The 24,523-nt window shown below is 41.7% G+C and overlaps 6 protein-coding genes across 21 annotated transcripts in view; 3 read left to right on the top strand and 3 right to left on the bottom strand.

Annotated features, from left to right (window-relative positions):
- Positions 1-1,467: 1,467 nt before the first annotated feature.
- Positions 1,468-6,819, bottom strand: LOC115765044 (chondroitin sulfate N-acetylgalactosaminyltransferase 1). The gene is made up of 5 exons (XM_030708421.1): positions 6,560-6,819; positions 2,598-3,666; positions 2,396-2,544; positions 2,042-2,341; positions 1,468-1,980 (listed from the first exon to the last, which is right to left on the bottom strand). Exons 2-5 carry the CDS (start codon positions 3,637-3,639, stop codon positions 1,822-1,824), a joined length of 1,650 nt encoding a protein of 549 aa, XP_030564281.1. The 5' UTR covers positions 3,640-3,666; positions 6,560-6,819; the 3' UTR covers positions 1,468-1,821.
- Positions 3,853-8,066, top strand: LOC115765105 (synaptobrevin). Of its 4 annotated transcripts, XR_004018071.1 has the most exons (5): positions 3,853-3,995; positions 5,196-5,266; positions 5,488-5,828; positions 6,829-7,075; positions 7,312-7,394. XR_004018071.1 is itself a non-coding variant. In XM_030708493.1 (4 exons), the coding sequence occupies exons 2-4, from the start codon at positions 5,223-5,225 to the stop codon at positions 7,383-7,385; spliced, it is 459 nt and encodes a 152-aa protein (XP_030564353.1). In that variant the 5' UTR covers positions 3,855-3,995; positions 5,196-5,222; the 3' UTR covers positions 7,386-8,066. The 4 variants fall into 4 exon arrangements, 3 of the variants coding, with proteins under 3 accessions (XP_030564353.1, XP_030564374.1, XP_030564361.1); XM_030708493.1 differs by lacking the exon at positions 6,829-7,075 and having other exon boundaries at positions 3,855-3,995; positions 7,312-8,066; XM_030708514.1 differs by lacking the exon at positions 6,829-7,075 and having other exon boundaries at positions 3,859-3,995; positions 5,563-5,828; positions 7,312-8,066.
- Positions 8,067-8,147: 81 nt separating this feature from the next.
- LOC115765079 (protoheme IX farnesyltransferase) lies at positions 8,148-10,004 on the bottom strand. 4 transcript variants are annotated; one of them, XM_030708465.1, is made up of 6 exons: positions 9,818-10,004; positions 9,608-9,749; positions 9,386-9,536; positions 9,142-9,288; positions 8,923-9,072; positions 8,148-8,768 (listed from the first exon to the last, which is right to left on the bottom strand). In XM_030708465.1, exons 2-6 carry the CDS (start codon positions 9,724-9,726, stop codon positions 8,571-8,573), a joined length of 765 nt encoding a protein of 254 aa, XP_030564325.1. In that variant the 5' UTR covers positions 9,727-9,749; positions 9,818-10,004; the 3' UTR covers positions 8,148-8,570. The 4 variants fall into 4 exon arrangements, with proteins under 4 accessions (XP_030564325.1, XP_030564318.1, XP_030564334.1 ...); XM_030708458.1 differs by having other exon boundaries at positions 9,608-9,763; positions 9,818-10,002; XM_030708474.1 differs by having other exon boundaries at positions 8,935-9,072; positions 9,608-9,763; positions 9,818-10,000.
- A 117-nt stretch (positions 10,005-10,121) lies between these two features.
- On the top strand, positions 10,122-13,098 carry LOC115765055. Of its 4 annotated transcripts, none has more exons than XR_004018068.1 (7): positions 10,122-10,346; positions 10,422-10,566; positions 10,618-10,743; positions 10,808-10,957; positions 11,014-11,238; positions 11,754-12,069; positions 13,016-13,084. XR_004018068.1 is itself a non-coding variant. In XM_030708440.1 (6 exons), the coding sequence occupies exons 1-6, from the start codon at positions 10,228-10,230 to the stop codon at positions 13,061-13,063; spliced, it is 813 nt and encodes a 270-aa protein (XP_030564300.1). In that variant the 5' UTR covers positions 10,126-10,227; the 3' UTR covers positions 13,064-13,098. The 4 variants fall into 4 exon arrangements, 2 of the variants coding, with proteins under 2 accessions (XP_030564300.1, XP_030564307.1); XR_004018069.1 differs by lacking the exon at positions 13,016-13,084 and adding an exon at positions 12,168-12,358; XM_030708440.1 differs by lacking the exon at positions 11,754-12,069 and having other exon boundaries at positions 10,126-10,346; positions 13,016-13,098.
- A 1,083-nt stretch (positions 13,099-14,181) lies between these two features.
- LOC115763444 lies at positions 14,182-15,704 on the top strand. Of its 5 annotated transcripts, none has more exons than XM_030706040.1 (5): positions 14,182-14,571; positions 14,636-14,744; positions 14,797-14,922; positions 14,979-15,128; positions 15,225-15,704. In XM_030706040.1, exons 1-5 carry the CDS (start codon positions 14,453-14,455, stop codon positions 15,414-15,416), a joined length of 696 nt encoding a protein of 231 aa, XP_030561900.1. In that variant the 5' UTR covers positions 14,182-14,452; the 3' UTR covers positions 15,417-15,704. The 5 variants fall into 5 exon arrangements, with proteins under 5 accessions (XP_030561900.1, XP_030561891.1, XP_030561883.1 ...); XM_030706031.1 differs by having other exon boundaries at positions 14,979-15,441; positions 15,530-15,704; XM_030706023.1 differs by having other exon boundaries at positions 14,979-15,441; positions 15,514-15,704.
- A 131-nt stretch (positions 15,705-15,835) lies between these two features.
- The window catches only part of LOC115763390 (histidine decarboxylase), a 92,659-nt gene continuing 83,971 nt past the window's right edge, over positions 15,836-24,523 (bottom strand). Inside the window, exons 4-11 of one of the 3 annotated variants that reach the window (XM_030705951.1) lie at positions 21,975-22,185; positions 20,205-20,783; positions 19,996-20,105; positions 18,986-19,039; positions 18,236-18,929; positions 17,245-17,390; positions 16,979-17,192; positions 15,836-16,820 (exon numbers count right to left, since the gene is read on the bottom strand). In XM_030705951.1, the coding sequence (XP_030561811.1) occupies positions 16,168-16,820; positions 16,979-17,192; positions 17,245-17,390; positions 18,236-18,929; positions 18,986-19,039; positions 19,996-20,105; positions 20,205-20,783; positions 21,975-22,002 (2,478 nt within the window). In that variant the 5' untranslated portion in view covers positions 22,003-22,185 and the 3' untranslated portion in view covers positions 15,836-16,167. Of the gene's footprint in view, positions 16,821-16,978; positions 17,193-17,244; positions 18,930-18,985; positions 19,040-19,995; positions 20,106-20,204; positions 20,784-21,974; positions 22,186-24,523 lie in introns of those variants that run through there. The other 2 variants (XM_030705934.1, XM_030705942.1) reach the window with 2 other exon arrangements.

Here is a 24,523-nt window from a genome sequence, read left to right as displayed (position 1 = left end):
TTTATGAGTAGATGAAATATCGCTTGACGTGTCGTTGGCAACAGAATTGAAATCACGAATGTGCTGCTCAGGTCTGGGGCCCGGGTATTTATCTGAAACAGCCGCCAAGTTCGTTGGAGCGCGTTTTGCTAGAACCGAATCCGAGACCGAAAAACTCACAGAGAGACGCACTGAAGCGCGATATGGAGCTTGTCGGCAGCGGGGTTTGGGGGAGATTCTCGCTGCTCTACGTGTTTCCAAACTCTGGTATTTGTGGTTGAGGTGTTGGCATTTGGCTGGGGCATCGTTTTGTCACTTCACCTGCAACACCTTGGGTGCGGGCCCAGGCTGCCTGAATGGGAATTCGACTCTGAATCTGACTGTGAAACGGTTTTCGTGATTTTCATGGTCAGTTTGGCATTCGGAGAATGACAGGAGGATGTTTTGTCGGGGCGCAACCTGTCATTATTTGTTCTCAGGTCACATTTGGGGCTAATTAATGCATCTTCTCGCATGGCGTAATGGTCAAGCGAATTCCTTCCAAGTTTCGACAACTCTGACTCATTATTGCTGGATAAATCTTGGATTAAAGGCGTGAAATTAGCATTGCTAATTGCGCCAAACAAATTCATTTTTCGGCGCTTACATAATCCACGACCGTGACCATGGAAAGGGTTTAACTCTGAAGCTTAACGGGCGAGCTCAAAAAGACGCCAAACGGAACAACTTCACATGCAGATGACACAGATGCATTCTCTTTCATCTAGTTTTCAAAATATATCAACGTTGACATTTCCATATATAGGTAAATAAAATCAGGTATTGGAGAATAAAAACTATTTACATCCAAACATCCAGGATGCAGAGATAGTTAAAGATCGGGCTGTCAGTTTATATTATTATGAAGCTAAACTAACTAACAAAACTAAACTAAATAACACTGTTCTTATAAGTTAATGAAGCATACAAATCTGCAAGCCTTACTTGAATTCATGAGAATTGCATAGAAAGGCGGGTTATTGCAAAAAGTGTAGAGGGAGTTAAATGTTAAAAGAGCAAGTAAGATCAGAGAGAGCAAAATGCATTATAGTAAAAAAATTATACACCAATTAAGAGCTCATAAACATCGCCTAGAAAGGCGCCGCAATCAGAGAATTAGGTCTAGTTATATTTTTGCGCTGCAAACAGCATGCTACAGTTGTAGTACTCCCTGCTAGGGTAGCATATATATAGTAAAAATAACATATGAACTTTACGCTAGAGTGAAAAAATACCACATCTGCTCCTGCGGCTGTTTTTTTTTCTATTTCTTTCTATTTTTTTTTTTTTTGGCGGCGTCATCTTCTTCGTCTGCATGCGCACTGAACCCCAAATGGAGGTCGTTGGCATTCACTCAACGCGAGTATATCCAAGTCCACTCGAGCCCATCTATAAATTTACAACGGCGACAAGTTTAATTAAACCATTTAATTTTGTTTATCTAATGCGAGCAGACGCACTTTTATATAGGTTCAGTATATGATACAATATGCTAAATATGTTTACAATGTGGGTCTTGTTAGGTGTTTGTTATTATTATTATACTTATTATGTCTTTGTTTTTTTTTTTTTTTTGTTGAAGATTGCATCTAGTTTGCTTCATGGAAGAACAATTTGTCATACGATTACGCAGACGATTACAAGTACAAGTACCGAGTAGTTCAGTTAATTTAAGTTAAGTTTAAGTATCTAGGCGGCAAAGAAACAGATTTAACAATTATGCTAGGTCAACGATTGGCTAAATACAAGTTATTGTCACATTGTGGCTGAATATCGAAAGCATAGGCCAATTCCCATAAGATATCACGAGTGTGCCATCGACACGCCGCCGGGCATGGCACCCGCGGCGGCGATCTCGTCCTGAAATGCCAGAAAACCAAGCTGAGCATGCGATGCCTCGTTCAGAGCACGCGAACGTATGCAGGCGCGATACTGATCCGCGCTTAGCGAACCGGTGCAGATCTGTCGGAGTTTAAAAACCAGGGATTAGAGGACAATTTACAGGTGTCGCTGGTTGCCTCACCTTTGTATGCCAGCGATGAAAGATGCCCGGATCTGTGGCGCGTATGATTTTTATTTTGGATCGCACATATTTGCGATAGAGCATCACATCCTCGCCGCCCCAGCCAACGATTTCCTCATCGAAGCCGCGTATTTGGAGGAAGTCAGAGCGATACTGGCACGTCATGCCATAGCCAAAGTCGCGCCAGAAGCCCGTGTCCCGCGAGATGAGCAGCTGCTCTTCCTCGCTGGGCAGCGGCTTGCCCTGCAGTGTGTACACCACGTGCGGATTGTACAGGCTAAACACGACGGGATAATAAACCTAAAAGGACAACTAATTAGTCGAGTCCTCGTCTTACATGCGCCCTGCTCTTACCTTCTTGCCTGGCGCGGCATTCCAGCGACAGCGCTCCAAAAATTTGGCTGTGAATACAATGTCCACATCGCACATGAAAAGCAGCGCATCCTGCGTCACTTTTTCCGCCTTTGGCTGAATGTGCTCGGCGCCCAGACGCAACGCCTTGGCTGCAAGGAGAAATATTTAAAGGTATCCGGCGGCAACTCAATCTGGCACCCACCTCGGCTGAATGTCTCATTCAGAGCAACAAGCTGTGCACGTTCCGCTCCTGCTGCTATCTCCTGCGCCTCCTTGAGGCCCGGCTCTCCAAAGTAGACGACTATCAGCTGCAGCCGCCGATCCGCCAGCTTGCCCAACATCCGCACAAAGCTGCGAAAGCTGTGCAGGCGTCCGGCGAGCGGCAGTATCACGTGGATAATGGGACTGGCGGCCACCTCGGATAGCTGGACCGTCTGCAGCGGTGCGAAAGGTCGCATGATGAGCGCCTTGCGCACCACATTCGTCTGGTGCTTGATGCTCTGGAAATACAGCTCGTATTGGCTGCCAGTTGTCGGCTCCGTGCGGTAGATACCCTCGACAAAGTCGTCCAGCGTGTACCGGCCCAGCTCTGTGGCAGTGAGACCCTTGGCCCTTACACGCGCCGTATGATTGCGATTGAGACTCTCCAGTGCCTTGTTGACCGCTTCTAGAAGATCGCGCCGCCGGTAGCCAATGGGTTTCTCCACCACACGTTTGCCCAGTCCCAGGTCGATGGGATAGACGCGCGTGAAAGTGAAATGGTTGAAGGGTATCATCTCATACTCATTGTTCAGCGGCAGGCCGTGCAGTATCTCAGCGGCGCCCACCTGTTTGCGTATATAGCTGCTGCAGTCGTAGTGGTGCGTGAGCGGCGCAGTTGTGGTATCCGTCTGGTGCAGTGTGTTGTTGTTGCTGCTGCTGCTGGCGGCATAGCCACTGCCCTGTATCGGCACCTTGCCCGGCACGCCATTGTTGTTGCCGCCGCTACGATTGTTCTGTAGTAGCACAAGCTGAGCACGCAGAGTGAGCACCTCGTGCTTGAGCCGCTCTATTTCTGCATCTCGCGCGCTCAGCGCATAGTTGTAGCCATTTGTCTCGCTGGGATTTGCATGCGAGTCCTTGTCCGTTTGCGCGGTCAGCTCATCGAAACCCCATTTTGTTAAAATGACAATCGAAACTACAGTAACCAGTGCAAACAGCAGCAGAAGGCGCACTAGTAACCTGGAGGCCAGCGAGCTATGCATTTTCCATGTTACGTTTGGCAATTATTGCTGCAAAACATCAAATTTAAATTAGACGCCAAGAAATAAATTAACAAAGTTGCCACACTGTCAAAAACAGCGTTGCCACACACGATTTGGCCGCAGCGCAAAATTGCGTCGCATTTTAACGCAATGTGCTTAACATTTATGTTATTTAACAGCAACAGTCACAACAATCACCATTTTTTCATTTACAGCCTGTAGAAATTGTCAGACAAAACACAACGTTGCCTTACTAATATTTTTTTAATCAAAATCCAAAAAAATTTAAAAGCGAGGCATAAAACAGGCAAACAGTACAGAAACAGCTAAACAATCGTACAATAAACATTTTCCAGGTGAGTGTGTTTTAGTTAAATAGGGCGAGGCCGACAACGCAATGTAAATATTGTGCGTTGGCAGGCGGCTGCAAAAATTTGACGAGCAACAAGTTTTTTTTGGTGCTGCTAGAGCTGGCTGCTTTGTCACTGCTTGCAGCGTCACAGTGAAGAGTCACGGTTCAAAGAGTTAGCGCATTTAGTTTGATTCTGGACGTGGTTAAAGATCTGATTAGCAACAGGGCGCCAACAAATAGCGTGTAATTAGCTAAAATATTTACAGCTACAGCGCTCAGTGTGAACTTTAGTCAGTGAGCAGTGTGACCAATCACTGGTTTAGGCAGCGCTCATCTCTATTTTTGTGCTAGCCCAAGTTCGGAAATTGTATGATTCATTTCGTACTGGACAAAATATTGCATAGATAAGATGTGCTTCAACTTGCCATTGTGCTGTTATTCTGTTTGGTATATGGTATGTGCGTGTGTGTTTGAATTTAACTTTACTAATCGCAGCTTTTTAGTGTGTGCACCTCTTTCTCTGCTTACATATGTGATTGTGTGCGCGATTGTGTGTACATGTGTGTGTGTGTGTGCTTGTGTGTGTACTCGACGCAATTAGTTGATTTGTATCTTGAGAACTGAGAAAATTCCTAATGTATACAATAACTTGTACCCTGTACCCATTGAAAATAACTAAAACAGATACATTTACGAAACAGCCTGAGCCAGATATATTTCCAACACAAATGTTTGTTAATAATTAGATCGACGAGCTCAGTGGAGAAAGCCATGTGGGTCTAATCAGAACGTGGATATGCATATGCGTATGCATTAGGCATGGACTGAGAACTAACTTATTATACATGGATAACTCATATTCCTTTGGCTTTAATTCTTTATCTCCATGAATGATCATCTTAGGGCTTAAAAATGTTGATATATTTAATAAGTAATAGCTGAATGCGTCGCCCTTGCTATCGCAATCTCGCCCGTTCTCTTCCTGCTTTAGAAATATTGCAGTTCTATGCGATTCTTACGAATTTGACTAAGGCTGGCGGATTCCGATTGGAGTTTTATTTAATTTATGCAGACTAGTTTCTACTCTAATTGCAGCAAAAGAAATACGATTGAATGCTAGGGTATATCTGAGTCAATAATTCGAATAGTACCCGTTGATTTAAACTGTGAACGCTCTCTATAATATCTGCCTTTTCTTTTGCAGCTAATATACATTTGAACAAGCACAAAGATGGAGAACAACGAGGCGCCCGCACCTTCCGGTTCCAATAATGAGTAAGTAGAACTCACAAGAAGAGCCGCAACCAAATGAATATTGAAAAGTGCGACGCACAAATGCAAGCCCGGGACGCCCAATGTCGTGGCGAAGTTCTTGGCGTGTGATGTCATTCCGTCAATTAGTAAAATGCATTCACTTCGGCCGGGGCTGGCATTCGTGCGTGGCGCTGTGAGTCGCGCTTGTGCTTCCCTTCCGCCACACATATAATATTATACAGTTTTCCCATACTTCCGCCGCCGCCGAATGCCTCGTCCTCCTACAACTACAACAACGAAATCAACAACAACAAAAGCAACAACAATGCCGCCCAGAAGCGCCTGCAGCAGACACAGGCCAAAGTGGACGAGGTCGTGGGCATAATGCGCGTCAACGTCGAGAAGGTGCTCGAACGTGACCAAAAACTATCCGAGCTGGGCGAACGTGCCGACCAGCTGGAGCAGGGCGCCTCACAGTTCGAGCAGCAAGCTGGCAAGCTGAAGCGCAAGCAATGGTGGGCCAACATGAAGATGATGATCATTCTGGGCGTCATCGCGGTCGTCTTGCTCATTATTATAATAGGTAAGTCCGCCAGGCACCCATTTGTTCTCTTTTTGGTTTAGTTTAATGCTTTCCGCCTGCGCTTTCATCTAATATACTACAAGTGCTTCCAATTCCTAATTGGTAGCTTCAGGCTTAGGCGTAAATGTTCTATTTTGATTATATGCTAGCCATAAGCCTGTGATAACTACTTAAATAGGAGTTATTGCTATTTATATTACCCACTTACTGCTAAAGGAATTAAGACATGCATATGCTTAGTTCTGGATTTAGACTTAAGTACACACGCACCTAAACACCTAGCTCAACATTGTATTAATTTTGTCACGCTCAGAAAGACATCTTTCCTGCCCCAAATATTTATACTAAAATGGTATTTATAAATCGATATGTATAGAGTTACCATTTCCCTCCCTCTGTCTGTCTGTTTATATACAAGCAATTCTCTTAGCCTTAAATTTCTTTTGATATTATTCTTTCATCCTGCACAATATTTACTGTATAAGTTGCACACATCGATCCCCTTTATCATATAGCTGACAGAAGGCACAACCTTATAGAAATCGGAGTCTGAAAACCTTGTATATCGACAATACTGTCTCTTTAAATAATAATTAATCCAACTAACAAATCTAAATTAAATTGTACTAAAAATATTTAGCTAAAACCTATGGGACAACGGACGACCATATCTTTTAGTTCAAATAGATCACAATCGTTTGTTCCTCGAGTTATCTTGTTCAAATACTCACCACCTAGAAGTTTCATTATATTCTGTATGCCTTCTGGAGTTTCGATTAATATTTCATATCATGCACATTTGTCACATATCTGCAAAAGTCTTTAATTTATAGTCAGAGATATCTGTGCTTTCATGTTTTTTTCGTTAATTTCTGTCTGTCTGGCTTGGTTTTGGTTGTCGGTTGTGGTTGTGGTCGGGTGATTGGAAGTTGTTCGCACAATTAACTTGAATCGATTGGCAACTTTTTTGAACAATGATCCATTTTTATTTTACTTGCAGTGTCGCTTTACAATTGATAAACAAAAAACAGAAAAAAAAAAAAAAAAACAAAAACAAAATGTATCCACATGCGGCAAGGCAACTTGTTGCGCTTAACTCTAAGGCAACTTATACAAAAACGTATACATATATATATATATATATATATATATATATACACGCGCTCACACACACACACAGAAACACACCCACACCCACATACATGTGCTGTGTGTTACAAAGAGAACAAATTTAGCATAAGCAAAAGGTAAATGAAAATTGTTGCGTGTGCTCCATGTGCTAATTAGCTGTTTATTTGCCTAGATAATTAAGCGTGATAGCTTTGCTAAAAGTACACTCGGGTGTAGTTAATTTTAAGATTCGGACTTTGCAATATTAAAACTGCCAATGCATATGTGAGACACGTTAGAACAGGCTCCATCGTTGGATCCCCCCTTTTGATATGATGCACTAATCTGAAACTCTCTTCCCTGCCAATTACAGTGTGCGCTTTGCCCTCAAGCAGCAGCAGCAGCACGGATCATGCCACAAAAGCCGCCACCGAGGCGCCCCATTAGGAACCGCAACGCAGCTCGTCAGGAAAGAGAAACACAACGAAACACAGCTCTTGAATGGAGGAGCTGCTGCCTTTGCACTGGCCTTAAGCGCAACAACTAAATTTAAAACTGAAACTAAAACTTAAACACAAGCTGTGTCTAAAAACCTACAACTAAAACACTTAACAGATTGTTATTTATATATTAATCCTAAATGTTAAAACACAAACATTTCTCACATATGTATTGTAACAAATATTGCAACAACAGCAACAAATGTAATTTAAACGACGCACATGTATGTTGCGTGTGTTTTGTGTGTGTGCGTGTGTGTGCCTGTGTGTGTGTGTGTGTGTGTGGATGTGAGGTTTTTCCCTTATACGGCGCACAAATTGAATTTAAACTTCGTTTTAGCCCAGCTAAGATTGCACATGTATTAAACACTAGTTTAAAGCAAAAGCCACGCACGCACACATACAAGCGCACGCACAGGCACAGGCACATATTTTATATGACTATATATGTACACACACACATATATACCTTTTTGTATTTACACTTATATGAAATGGCATGTAATTGATATAATTTCGTTATTATTATACTCCTAATACAACGTGCGTTTGCCAAAAAGAATCGCGAACATTTTGTAGAAGTTTACGTGAAATATTATTATTAAAATATTTGTTCGCTTTTTACAAATATTTTGTGTTGCATGTGTGTGCGTGTGCGTTGCAAAGTAAAACTTTTATCGATTTGATGCGTCCAAACCAAAAACTAAAACCACAAGTTCGACGTTGGCGGGGAAAAACGCGTGGAAATGGAGAACAGCCTGGCCATAAACCGAATGTACAACGTACCAGGCCCTAAATTAAAACACAAATCAGATGTTCGCAAGGATCGCGAAGACCGTGACGTAAGCCCCTCAACGGAGGAGGCATCCAGCAGCAGGCAGCGAAACGTTCCTGATTTGCGTTTGCCAGCGACTATCGAAACCATTAGCTCCTGCGCTGGATGAAGGGGCAAGGAAGGCTGTGGGCGTGTGTCCCGCGTCTCTGCATTTATGCGTGTGTCTGTGTGTGTGCGCGTGTCTGTGCCCGTATAGAACAGCTGTTCGTGGCCTTTGCGACGCATGCGCCTGGTCAATTTAAAAGGAGGTAGTAAACACATTTTGAAGCATGGCAACACTGCAAGGCGACATCTGTTCTAGAACTTTTTCATTAACGTCGCCAGGGTTGTATCATAATTGGCCAATTCGAAGCCAGATGAAAGCGTCCACACGATGCCCATGTACAGGGCATAAAAGTTCAGATAGTAAAGCTGGCCAATTAGTATGTGATCGGCAACGTTGTTCACTTGATAGAAGTTCGGCTTGCGTATCGAGGCGGCATAGACGACCACAAACTGCATTAAAAGTGGGCATTAATCAGCTGATATATCCCAAATGACACTGCCTGAATGTGGCACGACGGTAAAAGCTTTCGGTCTGGTTGACAATCTCGAATCCTTTCCGCGTGTGCACCATTCAGTTAGTGTTATTGGGATCTGAACGCCTTGCCTGTCTTCTTACAATGTTCGACATCAGGCTGTATACGAGGAGGGTGGGAAACTCGATGGTGGCGCGCTTCATCTCGGAGCTGACAATGATGCCAAAGCAGGTCAGCACAAAGAGACGTTCGCTCCAACGGATTATATTGTGGCGCGACACCTATAAATGGAAAATATCTGTAAGAAAATGGTCCTCAGATCTGGTTCGGCGTTGGAAGAGTCCACTTGCAAAGAGACCACGTCGGTGTTTTACTGCCATGTTGCCATATACCACACTTACGCCCATGATCAAAAAGGTGACCAAAAAGGATATTAACATACACAAGTATGGGGAACTCTTGGAGGGCTTCATGATCGATAGGGTGTTTACCTCGAACTGGAGAGCAGCAGGAATAGTAATTCTTAAATTTAATTCAATGAGTCTCAGTCTCTCTCTCTCTCTCTCTCTCGCTCTCTCTGTTTTTATCGCTTACCGTCCATATTCCGGCTAAGATCCTTTTCCACAGTGCTCTTTTCTCAATAACATGATAAAAGAACACGTACAGCTGTATCGATATAAAACTTATGAAAAACTGCAACAGGCTCACATAGTAATGCTTTTCAAGAAACCTTTTGATGAAGGAACTGCAGGACACAATAATACAATACAATAATAATGTATGCAGATAGATAGATGGAGATAACGTTTCGCTCACATTTCATTTATAATGCAGACCTGAAGTTGTCCAACTAAAAGCATTATGACGGTCACTTTATACGTTTTCTTCAGCAGTGATCTCGTAGCCTGCTCCCCCCCACGCTCATCAATATCCATTTATCAAAGTTCTATTCTTGCAACTGGGTAATTTTAACTGAAATTTCAATGCAACTTAAATATAAAATATAACCACATAGGGAAATGCCACCTCTATCGGACCCAAGTCACAGTAGCCCTTGCCAATAAATGCGTTCAATGTTGTCCTCCTGTATTGAAATTTTGACTAGAAGTGTAAATGGAATACACATATATATTTAAACATGTGGTAAATGTACACTAGCGAATTTTAACAACAGCTTCCAAATTTACAAAAATAAATAAATTTTGTTGACATGAATATCTTCCTTACCAAGAATAATGTTTAGTATTAGTTACGTTTAGCTTCATTTCGGTCACAAGGGCCTCGAGAAATCCATCAAGCATGCCTTGAATCACACGCCCTACACTCTTCACTCTTCCCACTCATATTAATTCTTTTTAATTTTAATAACTTTTTTATACATAACAACGCATAAATTTTTTGTCTATGTATCCCATAAGCCATAAACCTGCCGAATAATGGATGATCGTGTCGGTACCTATCAACGCACACGTCGGAAATTCGCGGCCATTGTCTATCTGATAACCTTCTGCTGGCTCCTGCTGGGTCTGGCCCAGTGGCTGGTCGTGCTTTTAGTGTAAGTTTGTAGCATAAACAGTATATGGTATATAAACGTGTTTCTTTCCTTTCCTTTCCTTTCCTTTCTCTGCAGTTCTTCGGCCAAAAATGCGTTCTTAAGCTATCATTATATGAGTATCGTATGCTTCACACTATCAATTACATTGGCGCTTCTCTTCATATTCTTCGAGGCAGCTCGCTTTGTCACATGTGTGAATTGGCTTATAACCATTCTAATCGTAAGTAGCTGCACTTCTCGAAGTGAATCCGTTTTCTAACTGGGCGATCAGGTACAGTTCGCCGTTATGGGCCTGTTTGCGCTGGTCGCCAACTCTTCTTGGCCGGAACTAATCATGTGGTTTGCGATTTGCGTCCTGCTGCTCTTTATCTTCGTACTATTGGGCTCTGTAATACCGGTAGGTGGCTTCGACTATAACCAAGCATTAACTTATCATTAATCAAAGATTTTCCAATTTTTAGCACGATCTGACGCTGGATGTTGTTATATTGTTTGTGATATCCTTTGTCTTCCTCATTGTGTCGGTCTTCCTGATTATGCTGCACCTACTGACGCTTACAGCTCACTCCTTTGTCCTCTACCAGCTATTTGTTAGCGTCATCATTTTGACGGTGAGTATTTGATTACTGTGCCATGGCGTATATATTCTTTGCTTTTGTCTATCTAGTTTGTCATGTACCACGCGCAGACTATTAACGGCGGCCGCTTTGCGGAAATGCGGGTCAATGATTATCTTCTGGCCTCGATCATACTCTTCTACGATTTTAGCGTCATGTTTCTCTTGACATTCTATATGCAGATCCACTATAAGATCGCAACGATTAGTCCGGCCGGAACAACGACGAAGGCTCCAGACGACAGAAACACCACAGCAAGCAACAACTCAACCCAGGTTTATTTTTTTTAAACTAATTTCATATAAATTGTACAACATGCATCCGTTCGATGACATCCACCAGCAAATGCACACGATTATCTGTATTAGTGTATAATAATAATGTCCAAAGCGTTAGATATTCAAATTCCATTAACAGATGTAATTGTAACTAGCTTGAAATGGACTATTTGTCATTCATTAATTTGTATCTCATGCATAGCCCTTTAAGGAGTAAATAATTATTTCGGTTCAATTCAGATCTTTATTTACACCTATTCTTAGCGGCTTATATTAAATTTAGTCTAGACACATTTGTAATCCTTCAAGTCTTTCAAAACGCATACAATCTTGTTTGAGGCGCCGATTTGTCAAGAAACTGCTTGTCCACAGAAAGTAGTGCAAACTGCGTTGTGAACTGCTTGCTTTGCCTTCAGTATTAGCACGGCTGCTGCTTAATAAAATGTAGGTTCAACTTCTTTATTAACTGCTTTATGAACTACTTATTTGACTTTGTTTTTTTAATATTTCAGGTCCGATTTTGTCCGATATCTAGCCGAAATAACGTCCGATTTTGGAATGATGAACCATGTTGGACGCGTACTGATCGCTATTGTCGAATGGCATTACGTTTTTGGTTAGTCTTTTTAAAGGACATTACATTGAACACCTTAAGGACCATTCTGATGTCCTTTGGACAACATGTAGTCCTTGTCCTGCCAACTTAGAGTATGTAATCAGAAGGACGAAAATCCTTCAAGGAGCTGAGGAAAGGAGATTTTTGGCGGGAGAGATAAATCGCTGTAGCTCGACCGTATCCTTGCCAATCATGATGTCCATTGGCCAACCGTAAGTCCTCAACCCCCTCCATTCAGAATATATATTGAAAAGGACGAAAGTCCTTTCAACAGCCTAGATATGAGTAAAATTCTTTCGTAAATTAGCAGAGCCATAACACGGCCGTATCCTTGCGGATCCTGACAAGTCGTGTGTCAAATAATTCGTATGAACAAGGACCAAAAAGCTGTTCAAAGGACAACAAAATCGTCCTTGCCGTTTCCGATATATGGCTAATTTTCTAAAAAGGACATTTTTCAATAAGCCACAACTCAGCCAAATCCTTAAGGATATCGGAAGGATATGCCTTTTTAAACTCGTGGTGAGCAGAACTATCGATTGACATTTAAGGATTTCCAGTATTCAACAAAAAATTTCATCGAAATTTATCCTAGGGGGCTAGTCGCAAAATTGGCCAAAATCGAAAATATCCCGGCTAACTTCGCCATTTGAAGGACTATCGGGATGTCCTTTGGCTAGTATATAGGTCTTACCTTCCCATTGAAGAATTTACAAACCAAAGGACGAAAGTCCTTCAGACAAAAAAGTTTTAAGGACAATTTTGCATACTAAAAATAGGCCATAGCTCGGCTGTATCCTTGTATATCCTTGCGAGTCATATGTCAAAAAAATTGTATTAACCAGGACTATAAGCTGGCCAAATTTCATTAGGATCGTCCTTGTAGCTTGGCAGATATTTAAGGATTTGTGTTTTCGGGCCATTTCCGTGCGCTCCGCGACTAAAATTTTACAAGTCAAAATACAAGTCTTGGGGTTCTTAGATGACCCCATATTTTTTTGATGCAGATCGATGCAGGGGGTCTATAGGATCCTAACGCACCATGTCCTTTGAAAATCTGCAAGGATATGCCCGAGTTATGGCCTATTTCCCTTACATATAATGCTTATATATACATATATATAATTATTTAATTTAAATGTGTTTTTATCTTTTCAGACTCGCAAATTAAGGACTACAATGACCTCTAAGGACCTCCACGACTGATAAAGCAAATTTTCCCAGGATCGGAATTTATTTAATCCAGATATAGTTATTTTAAGTTTAAATAAACTAAATTTTGTAAATTTAAACATAAATAAATGAATTATTTAAAATAAAAAACGAAATTCCTTTTTTTTTTATAAAAAAATTCAAAAATCAACGGTCGTTTGCCTACCCGTCAGCAACGGCTGTTGGCAACCGCTGGCTGCCGAGATTTTGCTTAAAATCTGCCAAAATACCAGGCGAACAGAAATGTTCAGCAAGCAGATGCACCAAAATTTTTTTGCAAAAATGATGACTTGCAAGTATTTTAACAGTTCACTGTTAAGCATCTGTTATTTAACAGTATACTGTTAAGTCGCTGTTAGTTAACATACCAGTGTTAACAGCCCCTGCTAAAAGGGGGCGTCCGGCTTGAACGGAAATTTGGCAAAAATACCAGGCGAACAGAAATGCCCAGAAGGTCGACGTACAATATTTTTTCGGCCGAAAAATTTCATTGCATACCCTCACGGGGCGCCCTCGTCGAAAGCTACGCCCCAAATTTGCACTAAAATTCCACTCAAATACCAGGCGAACAGAAATGCGCAGAAGGTCGACGAGTTCTTTGAACTACAATTTTCATTGCATAGCATAAGGGGCAAAAATGTAACTCAATTAATATGAGTACTGTTTATTAGCAGTTTATGTTAAATGATTGCTGTAAGGCGGCAGTTAAACAACAGCTGCAGCTGCAGCTAATGTAAAAGGGCTTCTGAAAGAAAAATCATACAGGTTTTTGGACCATTGCAATGTAAATTTTGCAGATATCTGATCCTTTAGGTTCCCAAAGACTATATCGATGGTATGGTATAACCAAGGATATGCTAGTTAACTAGAAACCATTAAGGGGGCGGGACTGTTGCTGGGGGCGGCTGTAAAAGAAAAGCAAACACATTTTATTATACACTTGCATATATTTTGTCCTTTAGGTTCGCTACGACTATACCCATGATATGGAATAAGCAATGATATACAGATCAACTAGGTACCATGAATAGCGATCGCGTTTTTTCTCAAAATCGGGATCGGTTAGAAAATCAAAACCTTTTTTATAATTTATTTTGAATATCTCGGATAAATATCGTCTGATTTTGAAATGTTATACCTTTTTTAATTCGCACGGATCCCTACTATAAATTGACAATCAATCAAATAAACAATCGAATCGTAACATAAAACTTTTTACAAAAAAAATACACTTAAATTAAACATGCCTTGAAGTACATGCCCCAAAGGAGGCCCAAACTATCTTAATTACAATACTATCGTTTGATTTTTGTAATGTTTGATCAGATATGAATGGACAAATTATTTATTTCCGTATACAGTGAGCCGTAAGTTGACGAGACAATGATTGACGGCACGACCTCGTATAGTCGGGACCGTCTAAAATTCGCTTTATACGTTTATTTGATATCCCTGACCTGGCTGGTGATAGCGCTGGTCCAATGGTTGATTATCAACTTGTTGTAAGTTGAGATACATTAGGTAATCAGAAGCGGTTTCTCACTAAGGATATCTTTCATGCTGCAGGCCCAATGCCGGTGGCGTATTCGCAGTAGGCATACTACTGGGAGTGGCATTGGTACTCGTTAATCAGCTGAACAAAATTTGGTTAAATTGGATTCTAACTGCGCTAACCGTAAGTAGTTGAAGTATATAGAAATTGATAATTGCCAGGAATGCAATTTTAGATAGAGTTCGGGATCCTTGGTATGGCTGCTCTGGTCATCACATCCTTGTGGCCGGAACTACTCCTGTGGATTTTCATTTCTTCGCTGCTGATCGTCGATTGCATTGTTCTTAATATTTATTTGCCTGTAAGTATATAGGTAGCATTATCTGAATTAATTATCTGATAAGTCGATAACTTTAGTGCGATCTTACCAAGGATGCATTCACACTGCATATTATTTCCTGTGTCTTCTTTTTCGGATCAATTTTCATACACATGATGTACGTGATAATAACCTCGTCGTATTTCAGTGTCATGTTCCAAATCCTGCTCAGCGCTATTGTCGTTATGGTGATTGTTAACTTAAAGACTGGGCTCCATCGATATCTATTATCGCTCCCTCTCTCTCCCTCTCTATATCTTTTGTTTGTCCTGCACAACGCGCAGGCAATTTCTGGTGCACTTTATGCGGAGCTAGTCCCCGAAGATTTTCTTCTGCCCAGCGTCGCCTTTTTCTATCATTTTGTCGTGCTCTTTTTGCTTTCCTTTTCTGCGCACCAGTACAAGTTCGGCACGTGGACAATGGTTGCGATCGGATGGCTCAATCCATCTCTGTTGAAGGAGAATGAGGCAAGTTAACCAGCACCAGAGGAATCCTTGCCAAGTAAATTATCTGTTCAAATTGTTTTGTAAATTATTTTGTTATATTTTTTCATTTGTTTATACTTATCAACAGGCATTCTTAATTTCAGAGCCTTGGTAGCCATATTTGGGTGCTGAACCGATCATCTTGAAGAATACATTTTCCCTAGTGTGAAGCAAAATGAAGAAGTACAGCCGCTGCGTTTGTGTGTGTGTGTGTGTGCGTGCTTTTGACGTATGTTTGTGTAGAAAAATCTTGAGTGTATGTAAAAGAAAGGGTATACCCTAGTCAGGCGCTCTTAGTGGTTATTCATGCCTTGACTTGGGAAACCTTAAAGATACATTGTAAAATGAATTAAGTACAAATTCTTAAGTAGATCGATTTCTTTTCATTTAACTTTAACGCTGAAATTTTAATCACAGGAGTAAAATAAATGTACATCTATGTATATATAGAATATGGTTAGATCATATAGGTATTATATAGGTGTTATGTTTGTTAAGTACAGATCACAACTCACATGGATGAGTCAACGCTTCAGTTTTGTTAGATATTATATAATACACGGGCCTAGAGCGAGATCTGCAGCTATTTCATAGGGGAATAGACATAAACATACACATATATAGACGCGAATTGGAACTACGTTAGCTAAGATTATTGATTGCACAGCAGTAAAGGATTGCTTTTGTCTAGACATTCGAATATGGAGTATACATGAATCATATTGTTTAGTTATCATTATGCTTATAAGGACTCCAGCGATGAGGCAGCCGAGCAAATAGTCGCATCCGAATCACTGAACTTTGATGCGCCCAACGCTGAATGCAGCAGCTGCGACGCCGACCGCGACGCCGACTGCGATGCAAACGAACCGAGCAGCGGCGAGGCCAGGTCATTGGGGCTGCTGAGGCGACTCGGTGTTGGCGTGGTCGCTCCGGCCAGGCTCAGGCTGCTGCTGTCCGTGGACGAATCGGCGTCGGCTGACTGCAAGGATGTGTTGGCATATCGCTCCAGCAGCAGCTGGCTGAAGGTCCTCGCTGGCCAGTCGGCATCCTCGAAACTGAACGGCAGCCCAACCGGATCCGTGGGCGTTGTTATGGGCGTGGGCATGTGATTGATGCTGCTGGTAAAGGAACTGTTGTCGATGAGGCTGGTGACGGGCTCCAGGAATCGCTTGCCATGGTACATGTGACAGTCCCCAAGGGGCATAAACGGCGACGGCGACGGCGTCTGCGACTGGGCCGACCACAATGAAATGGGGCGAAAGTGATTGGCAGGCGTGGCATTGAGGTTGTGATTCTGATTGTGATTGTGATTGTGTGTAAGGTTGCTTGACTGGGTGTTGGTGCTCGTCTGGCTGCTCCCGCGTCGCTGGTTAAGCTGCAGCAGCTCAGTTTCTGGAGGAGAAGGACAAATCAATACACAGGACAGAGAGAGAGAGAGAGAGAGTGGGGGGGACCGAGGGGGGAGCAAGGGATTCGCCTTTGAAGCTTGTATCGAGCATTGGCTGGCAATATAACTAATAACTGGCGACTACGCTACCTGTGCTTCATACCTTCCGCCGCGGACTCCTCGCTGTCCACATCTTCGCGTATGCTGTCCTGGCTGGCCACCGGCTGTCCAGGATCGCGCCCGTGCGAGTTATTGGCATGGTTGCCATCCAGCGTGGTGCTCACCACGGCCACGTCCATGTGCGAGTCCAGCGAGAACTGTTTGCCCGACATGAGTATGCCGCGCACTCGGCGACGCGTCGATGGCGATTCCTGGTGCTGCAAGCGATTGAATTATTAGCGGAACTCGGACTGCTGCAGCTCTACTTACCGCAATGCGTATTCCCGCATAGGTCTTGGCCAGAAACTCGTCGGCATCAAAGATGGCCGCAAACGAACCATTAACCACCTTTGGCGACAGCGGCGAATTCGAGAGCAGCAAGCTGGACCCGAATGCTTCGCTTTTCTCCTTGGTATCTGTGTTACGAGATTATCAATTATTTACATTAATACCTTATTATAGATTGAGCTTGGAGCCATTTAACTGATAAACAAATAAAGGAGTCAAATCCCTTTTAAAGCTGTTTATGGACTTTAAAGTAATCCACGTTTATAATATTTTATAATTGCCTCTGACATCAACTTTTGCTTGTCTACTATAAATACTTTTGTCTACTATAGATACTTTTGTATCTTACAGATACGCATAAGATACACTTGAAACTTTTGTATCTTAAATTATTCGCTGTTACGCGGATGCATTTGTAGCTCCAAAATACTTAAATAGCTAATATATTTTTTGTATCTTACAGATAGTCTTAAATCCCCTACCATATAAATACTTTCTTGTTTGAAAGAATTCATTTAAAGCTTTTGTATCCTGTCTACACCTTTATACCCAGCAAGGTAACATTTATATCTATCAGTTACTTTTCTTACACTCGAATAAAAGATTTCTTACCAACACTTTTCTACTTCTAAAATATACAGATACGATTGTTAAATATACCCAAAACATTTCTATGTGCTTTGAACTGAATTTAGTTACTTCGGAACCACATCTTCGGATACATCTTACAGATACAAGCGTTAAATGTCATTTTGTCAAGTATGCGCTGAAAGGACAGCCCTCAGAGTATGGACCGCAAGAATAAAATAATGCATCTGGGTGGATCAAAGTGTTTTATGCTAATGGGAAAAGAAACGTAAACAATAATTTAATACAAAACTAAACTAAAATAAAACAAAACAAAGAGAAACGAAACGAAACGAAGCGAAACGTTGAAAGGACATTCAGTAATTGGGAAGGGCCCAGTGTTTACCCTTCAGATAGACGCGATTCGAGATTGTGATGTTCATCTCGTCGAGCACCTGGGTAGCCACCTGCTTGATTTCCATCCAGTCCTTGACAATGTCGTCGAGCGTCGTGTGCGTCGAGGTGATGGTAAAACGAATCACGTACTGCCCTTTCAGAGAGGACGGTACGCAGTGCTGGTTGCCCCGATAGTTCAGGCGCTTAAGCAGCCGCTCGGTGATCTCGTTGTCGCCGCGTATGCGGAACACGACCAAGCCCAGATGCCGCTTGGCCGGCAGCTCGAAGCGATGATCGGCGAGAACTAGGGCCTCGAACTTCTGCGCCAGGCGCACGCCCTCACGAATGTGGCGCTGCAGGCCCTTGATTCCAAAGGAGCGCAGCACAAACCACACTTTAAGCGCCCGGAAGCGGCGACTCAGTGGAATCTGCCAGTGCATAAAGTCGACGGCCACCCCGGAATTCTCGTGCTGCAGATACAAAGGCTCCACGTTGAAGGTCCGATGCACCGCGGTGCTGTCCTGCACCCACATCGCCGTGGCATCAAAGTGAACCATCAGCCATTTGGAGGGATTGAAGGCCAGCGAATCGGCGCGCTCGATGCCCCGCAGCCAGGTCCGGAACTCGGGGCAGATGAAGGCGCTGCCCGCATACGCCGCGTCCACATGCAGCCACAGGTTGTACTCGCGACACACGATGCCAATCTGGGAAGGAAATATAGCTCGAGTCTGGCCTGATGGATATCTAGGAATCTACCCACCTCATCCAGATTGTCAAAGCTGCAGCTGCCCGTGGTGCCGAGCGTGGCACATACCTGTATGTGAATAAAATGTATTAACCGTATATTCGAAGCATAACAGCTGAAAGGCAAAGCTTTTCAAAAAGCTTGTATTAGATAAAGATAAGGCCGGATACGGAGAGAGCTTTGACACAGCATTAGCTGTCAGTAAAACGTTTAAGAATGCTGTAAAAGGAGCGTAACAAAGAATAAAAAATCAAAAGCTTTTATAGCAAGTAAAATTAAGCTTTAGCTACCAGATGAATAAAAAAATTCAAAATTACGGGTTTTAAGACTAAGTAAAATAATCATTTCACTGTAATGCTGTAAAAACTGCGTACCCAAAAGGAAAAAGAAAATGTAAAAAAAAAAAGCTTTAATATTAAGTGTGATAGAGCTTTAGGCGCCAGTTAAATGTTCACGAGTGTTGTAAAAAGCGCGTACCAAAAGACAAAAAAGTAAACGAAGACAAAGAATAATTAAAGATTAAGAGAAGTTTGCATAAAGCTTTGGGTGCCAGTTAAGCATTTACGAATGCTGTAAAAAGAGCATAGCAAAAGATAGGAAGAAAAGGGTTTGAATAATAAGGAATAATTATAAATCAACAGCTTAATTAGAAAGTAGTAGAAAGCTTTATCAGCTTAAACCGCCAGTTAAACGTTAACGAACGACGTAGAAGGCGCGTAACCACAAGAGAATTGGCAGACTCGCGTTTTAGCTGCGCTCTCAGCTGCAGTTATTAGTTCAAATGAGCTGAGCGCAGAGCCATGACGCTGAAGTGCTGACGTATATTAATTAGATCCGATGGGAATCAGGGAATCAGCTAGAGAGAGGCACAGAGAGAGAGAGAGAGAGAGAGAGAGAGGGGGGGGGGAGGGGAGAGGGAGACACAGCTGCTGCTGGCCACAAATCCACTCAGCGCCTAATTGCACAACAACGGCGGCCAATTAGTTTTGACAAGACAAGAGAAGACAAGACAAGAAGAGACTCACCCAGAATGGCACCAGGCCCTGCTTAATGTCGTCCTCGATGGCCTCGCGCAACAGTTTGCCCCGCATGGCCAGCTGCTCGTCCGCCTCAATGTAGCGCATACGCACGAGTCCTGTGGGCGGATGGATGTGGGTGGGCGCGAGGGAGGGGGTGGAATAGATGTTGGCATTAGCTGCTGCGGTAAGCGGCTTAGAAGTGCGTCACGACTCACCAATCAGAGCCGCCTTCTCCACGCTTGAGTGCGCCTGATCCGAGCAGTAGGCCACGAGGCGCGCATTTATCTCCGCATCCTGGTAGCCGGGATTGCGCTCATGGAAGCGCTGTATGGCCCGGGTGCGGCCCGCGAGCAGGCACACCAGGGTCGCCTCGCTGGCCGTTGTCTGCAGCACGCCGCCGCCCTTGCAGTTGTTGCTCAGGTGCAGAAACTCATCCGGCAGCCCAATCATCTTGCCCAGCCAGTTCATGACAACAATCTCCAACTCCGTGCACGCCGGCGAGCTGGCCCAGGTGAAGCCCAAGCAATTGATGGCATCCGCCAGCATGTCGCCCAGCAGCGATGGCATCGAGTTCAGCGCCGGAAAGTAGCCGTGCATATGCGGCGACTGCCAGTGTGTCACCCCGGACATGACAATGTGCTCCACATCCCCAAATATCTTCGGCCAGGGCTCGCCTTCCACGGGCGCCGACTCGGGCAGCAGCTGACGCATATAGCCGGGACTCACATCGGGAAAGACGCGACGCTCGCGTATATTCTCCAAGTAGTCGGCTATATAGTCAACCATCTCTTTGCCTGGAAAAGTACAGGGCATACAAGAAACAATTCTTAATCGATTTTGAGAATATTCGTAAATTCGTAATTTAAAACACAATACTTTTATTAATTTCAAGTAAAAGATGATCGTTAGAAAATTAAATTAAACCTAAATAAATGGACATAAATTAACAAAATAAATTACGAATATTAAAATTTAAAGAAAGGTAAATAAATTAAATATACTGTGAACATATAAATATTTAATAAAATTCTTTTGGAGCCTCTTAAAATCAGAATAATTATTGCCAGCTTTAATAAAAGCTAATGCTAATTATATAATATAGTTCGATAATATATAAAAATATAAATAATAAATAAATTTAAGAAGAAAATACAGGACCAAATTTGAGATCCATTAAAAAGTCTTAAGACATTATAAAATTGACTTTATATTTTATTTTAAATAAGGGCCTCATTAAATGTTCCTGAGATCTATTTAAAGAATCTTAAGATAGTTTAAGAATTAATGTAGCTATAAATTTGTAGTCAAGCAACATTTTACTACATCCATAATAATTATGAATAATCGTAAAATTGACAAAGCAGAAGCCAAATTAAATTTAATTAGAGCTCAATTCTAAAATAACAGAACTTAAAACAAATAAAATTTTGTTATATCCTTAATCGTTTTGACTAAGACAGTTCGTAATAGTAATTCGTAATTTCAAGCTGAATTAATTTAAATTAAGGATCAATTAAACACTTCTGCAATGTTCACAAAATTATACTTTTTTTTTCTATAATAAATGTTAATTGCAAGAAAATTTTTTTTAATTTAAGGCTCGATTAAACAAATGTGATAATGTGCAGAAATGTGTTTTATAAATATCATATACATATATATATATATATATATAACTATATTTGAAGCTCAAAATAATAATTTAAAACAAAATGAAAAATAAAATAATTTGAGCAATAAGCGCAACTAAATTGAATCAAGATAAACGAGCTGAGATATATTGCCTAGATCTGGGCAAATGTGTTGGGACACATTCCAAATCCTTTTAGCACAGGCAAGACACACACACGCACACATACACACGCACACAATCTCATGCACACAACGCATGCAAATCAAATTAAGCCTGCGAGATACAAATGTATCTGAGCCAAGGCGACAAATGTATCTGAGCTGCCGCTGTGCGTTTTATGAGCTTTACTTACCCCGTTGCCGATACTCCTTAAAGTCCATGGCGATAACGTCTGGGTGTGTGTGTGCCTCTGTGTGTGTGTGTGGGTGTTAACTGTTTGCAGTTGTAAATATCGCTGGGTATTAGCTGAGCGGCCTAATCCTTAGTCAGCTTTGTCGGAACGGCTTCTGGTTATAACTGTTGCTCGGACTGCGGTAATCGGGGCTACATGTGCGCCATATTATCTGTCGGAAGAGTTTTTGGATTTAGTCAAATTTTGTGTGTCAAATTGAAATGGCAAATTGGAATGTCGACCGCTGACTGAATATGTAGAAAACTTGGACGTTAGCTTCCGACGTTGTGGGGCTTCAGTCTAATTGGAAATGAAAAGCGAGCCCATGGAACGACAACGGCGCATTTCCCTGGGAAACGTGGCCAGCTGTGTAAACAGCTCGCACAAAAGGTGCAGGGCTGGGCAATATTGCCAGGCTATATTTCCTAGAGCCTCTATTAACCTAAATGAGCCACAGGTCGCCGTCGTCGTTGTTGTTGTTGTTGTTGTTGTTGTTGTTGTAAAAAGGGTTTAATTATGACTGCACAAATATTGAGATACTTTATTGTGAATTTTTTTGGTAACTGTTTGCCCTGTGGAGTTGGCGCATTCGACTTTTATAGTAGGTGGAGAACAAATAATATATCTCGAATAATTAGAATGACAACAATTTGTAACAGCAGGGCGAAACGCGAAACGCGCTTCGTGTGTTAACAGATTGTCCGCCAATTACGATTGCAACATGCAGCAACAACAATTCTAATTGTGCCCCATACGAAACGAACATGACAGATCGAAGCTCGGCGATTGGCCAACAAAATTCCGTTTAAATGTTGAGCGCTCTTTAATTGTTTATGCTGGTATTTCATTCTATTGTTTCAAAATGCTGTCAATTTAATGACTATCGCGACGATCTTAGACATTGTACTCTACTCCATATAATATATACCCTATACCATATACTATATACTATATACTAAGTACGTGTATCTGGTCCAAAATGCGCACCTGCCGCATGCACTCGGTTGAACCTATTCAAAACTGATTGAACTGCATTTTGTCATGCATTCACAATTAATTAAAATGCAAATAAAACAAATGTACACATACATAAAACTACTGTAAATACTTGTAAAGATTTTTTAATTTATAAAAAATATATAATCTAACATATTTTAATACATATTTAATGTTGGTTTGTGATTTAAATGCTGCATTTAAGATTTATACTTATTAGAAATAATGTCAAACTTTTATTTTGCCTAACAAAAGATTTTCTATCGCAACATTTCTTTTTTGTGTAGAAAATGTAATTGAATAAAATAAATAAAATTAATTAAAGTTTTCTCTAGCTTTTTAAAATATTTATATACGAGATTCTCATGAAATTTTTCATTCCAAATACTTTTGATATCAGCTAGAAAAATTTTGAAATTTTCAAAAAAAAATGTATTTTTCCTATCAGTTATTTTATGAAAATGAATATGGAACTTAGTTTACTTCACTTTAAATGTTCCTTTCTTTTTTTATGCTTATTTGACCAGCTCACACACACGTTTATATCAATATTAAGAACTTGCGTGTTTCGCAATCAGTTTGAAACTAGGAACTTTGTGATTCGACTGGCCGTATTTATACCCCAAAAATGGTTCGTCCTGTTGCAACAATCCATTCAAATAAATTGTGTCTGTGGCATGAATGAAAATAATCGCAACTGCGCACGTTTATTTGCAAAATATAGCAGGTTGAACTTTGTATGCCCTTTAAGCCTTTGCCTACATTCATTGTCTCAATGCAATAAATATTTATATTAATAAATATTAAATTGAACTCGCTAGTCAAATGGTTGCTAAAAGTAATTTAAAATGCATATTTCATTATTTCATAATAGTTTTGTATATTGCATTCAAAGGATCAAAGGGAGAGTTGTGCTCTTCAACGCCTGCGACCGTTCTCTGTCCTATATTCCAACGACTCTCTTTACAAAGAGTATAAAAGCAGGCAACAGGCAAGCCGAAGAGGATACTTAACGCAAGGATGTCGAAATGGGAAGCAGCAGCGCTACAGCCAATGGCAGCTGTTCGCCTAGCGAAGCCCTAAGCATGCGATTGGCCAATCAGCGCAGGGCGCAGGCACTCGCACAGGCACCTACACACACGCACACACACATACACACACACACGCAAAGCTGCGCCCAGTGAAACAGGATCAATGTTGCAGGCAATTTGAAGCAAATGCAGCAAACAGAGTCCGCAGCTATTTGCTTAAGCGCTAGGGAAAACTCTCAAGTGTCGGCCAGATTTTGGCTTGGCCAATAACAATGTTTGCAGGCAGCTTATCTGCTAAGAGGAAGAGCGAGAGAGAGAAAGAGAGATAGATTGCAAAAGACATGCACGTTGACCAATTGCATAAGCAGTTTTTTGTTGTTGTTTTTTTTTAATTAATCAACGCTTTAAGCTGCACAGGAAGACATAAAAATCTGTTGAATTGCTCAAAGCTTGACTCTTCGGCGAACGGAAGATATCAAACAC

The sequence above is a fragment of the Drosophila novamexicana genome, unplaced genomic scaffold (genome assembly GCF_003285875.2).
Source record: "Drosophila novamexicana strain 15010-1031.04,08,12 unplaced genomic scaffold, DnovRS2.1 tig00000008-arrow-pilon, whole genome shotgun sequence".
In the NCBI taxonomy this organism is placed as follows: domain Eukaryota; kingdom Metazoa; phylum Arthropoda; class Insecta; order Diptera; family Drosophilidae; genus Drosophila; species Drosophila novamexicana.
Note: the sequence above shows the minus strand (reverse complement) of the source record. Positions and strands in the feature narration are given on the sequence as shown.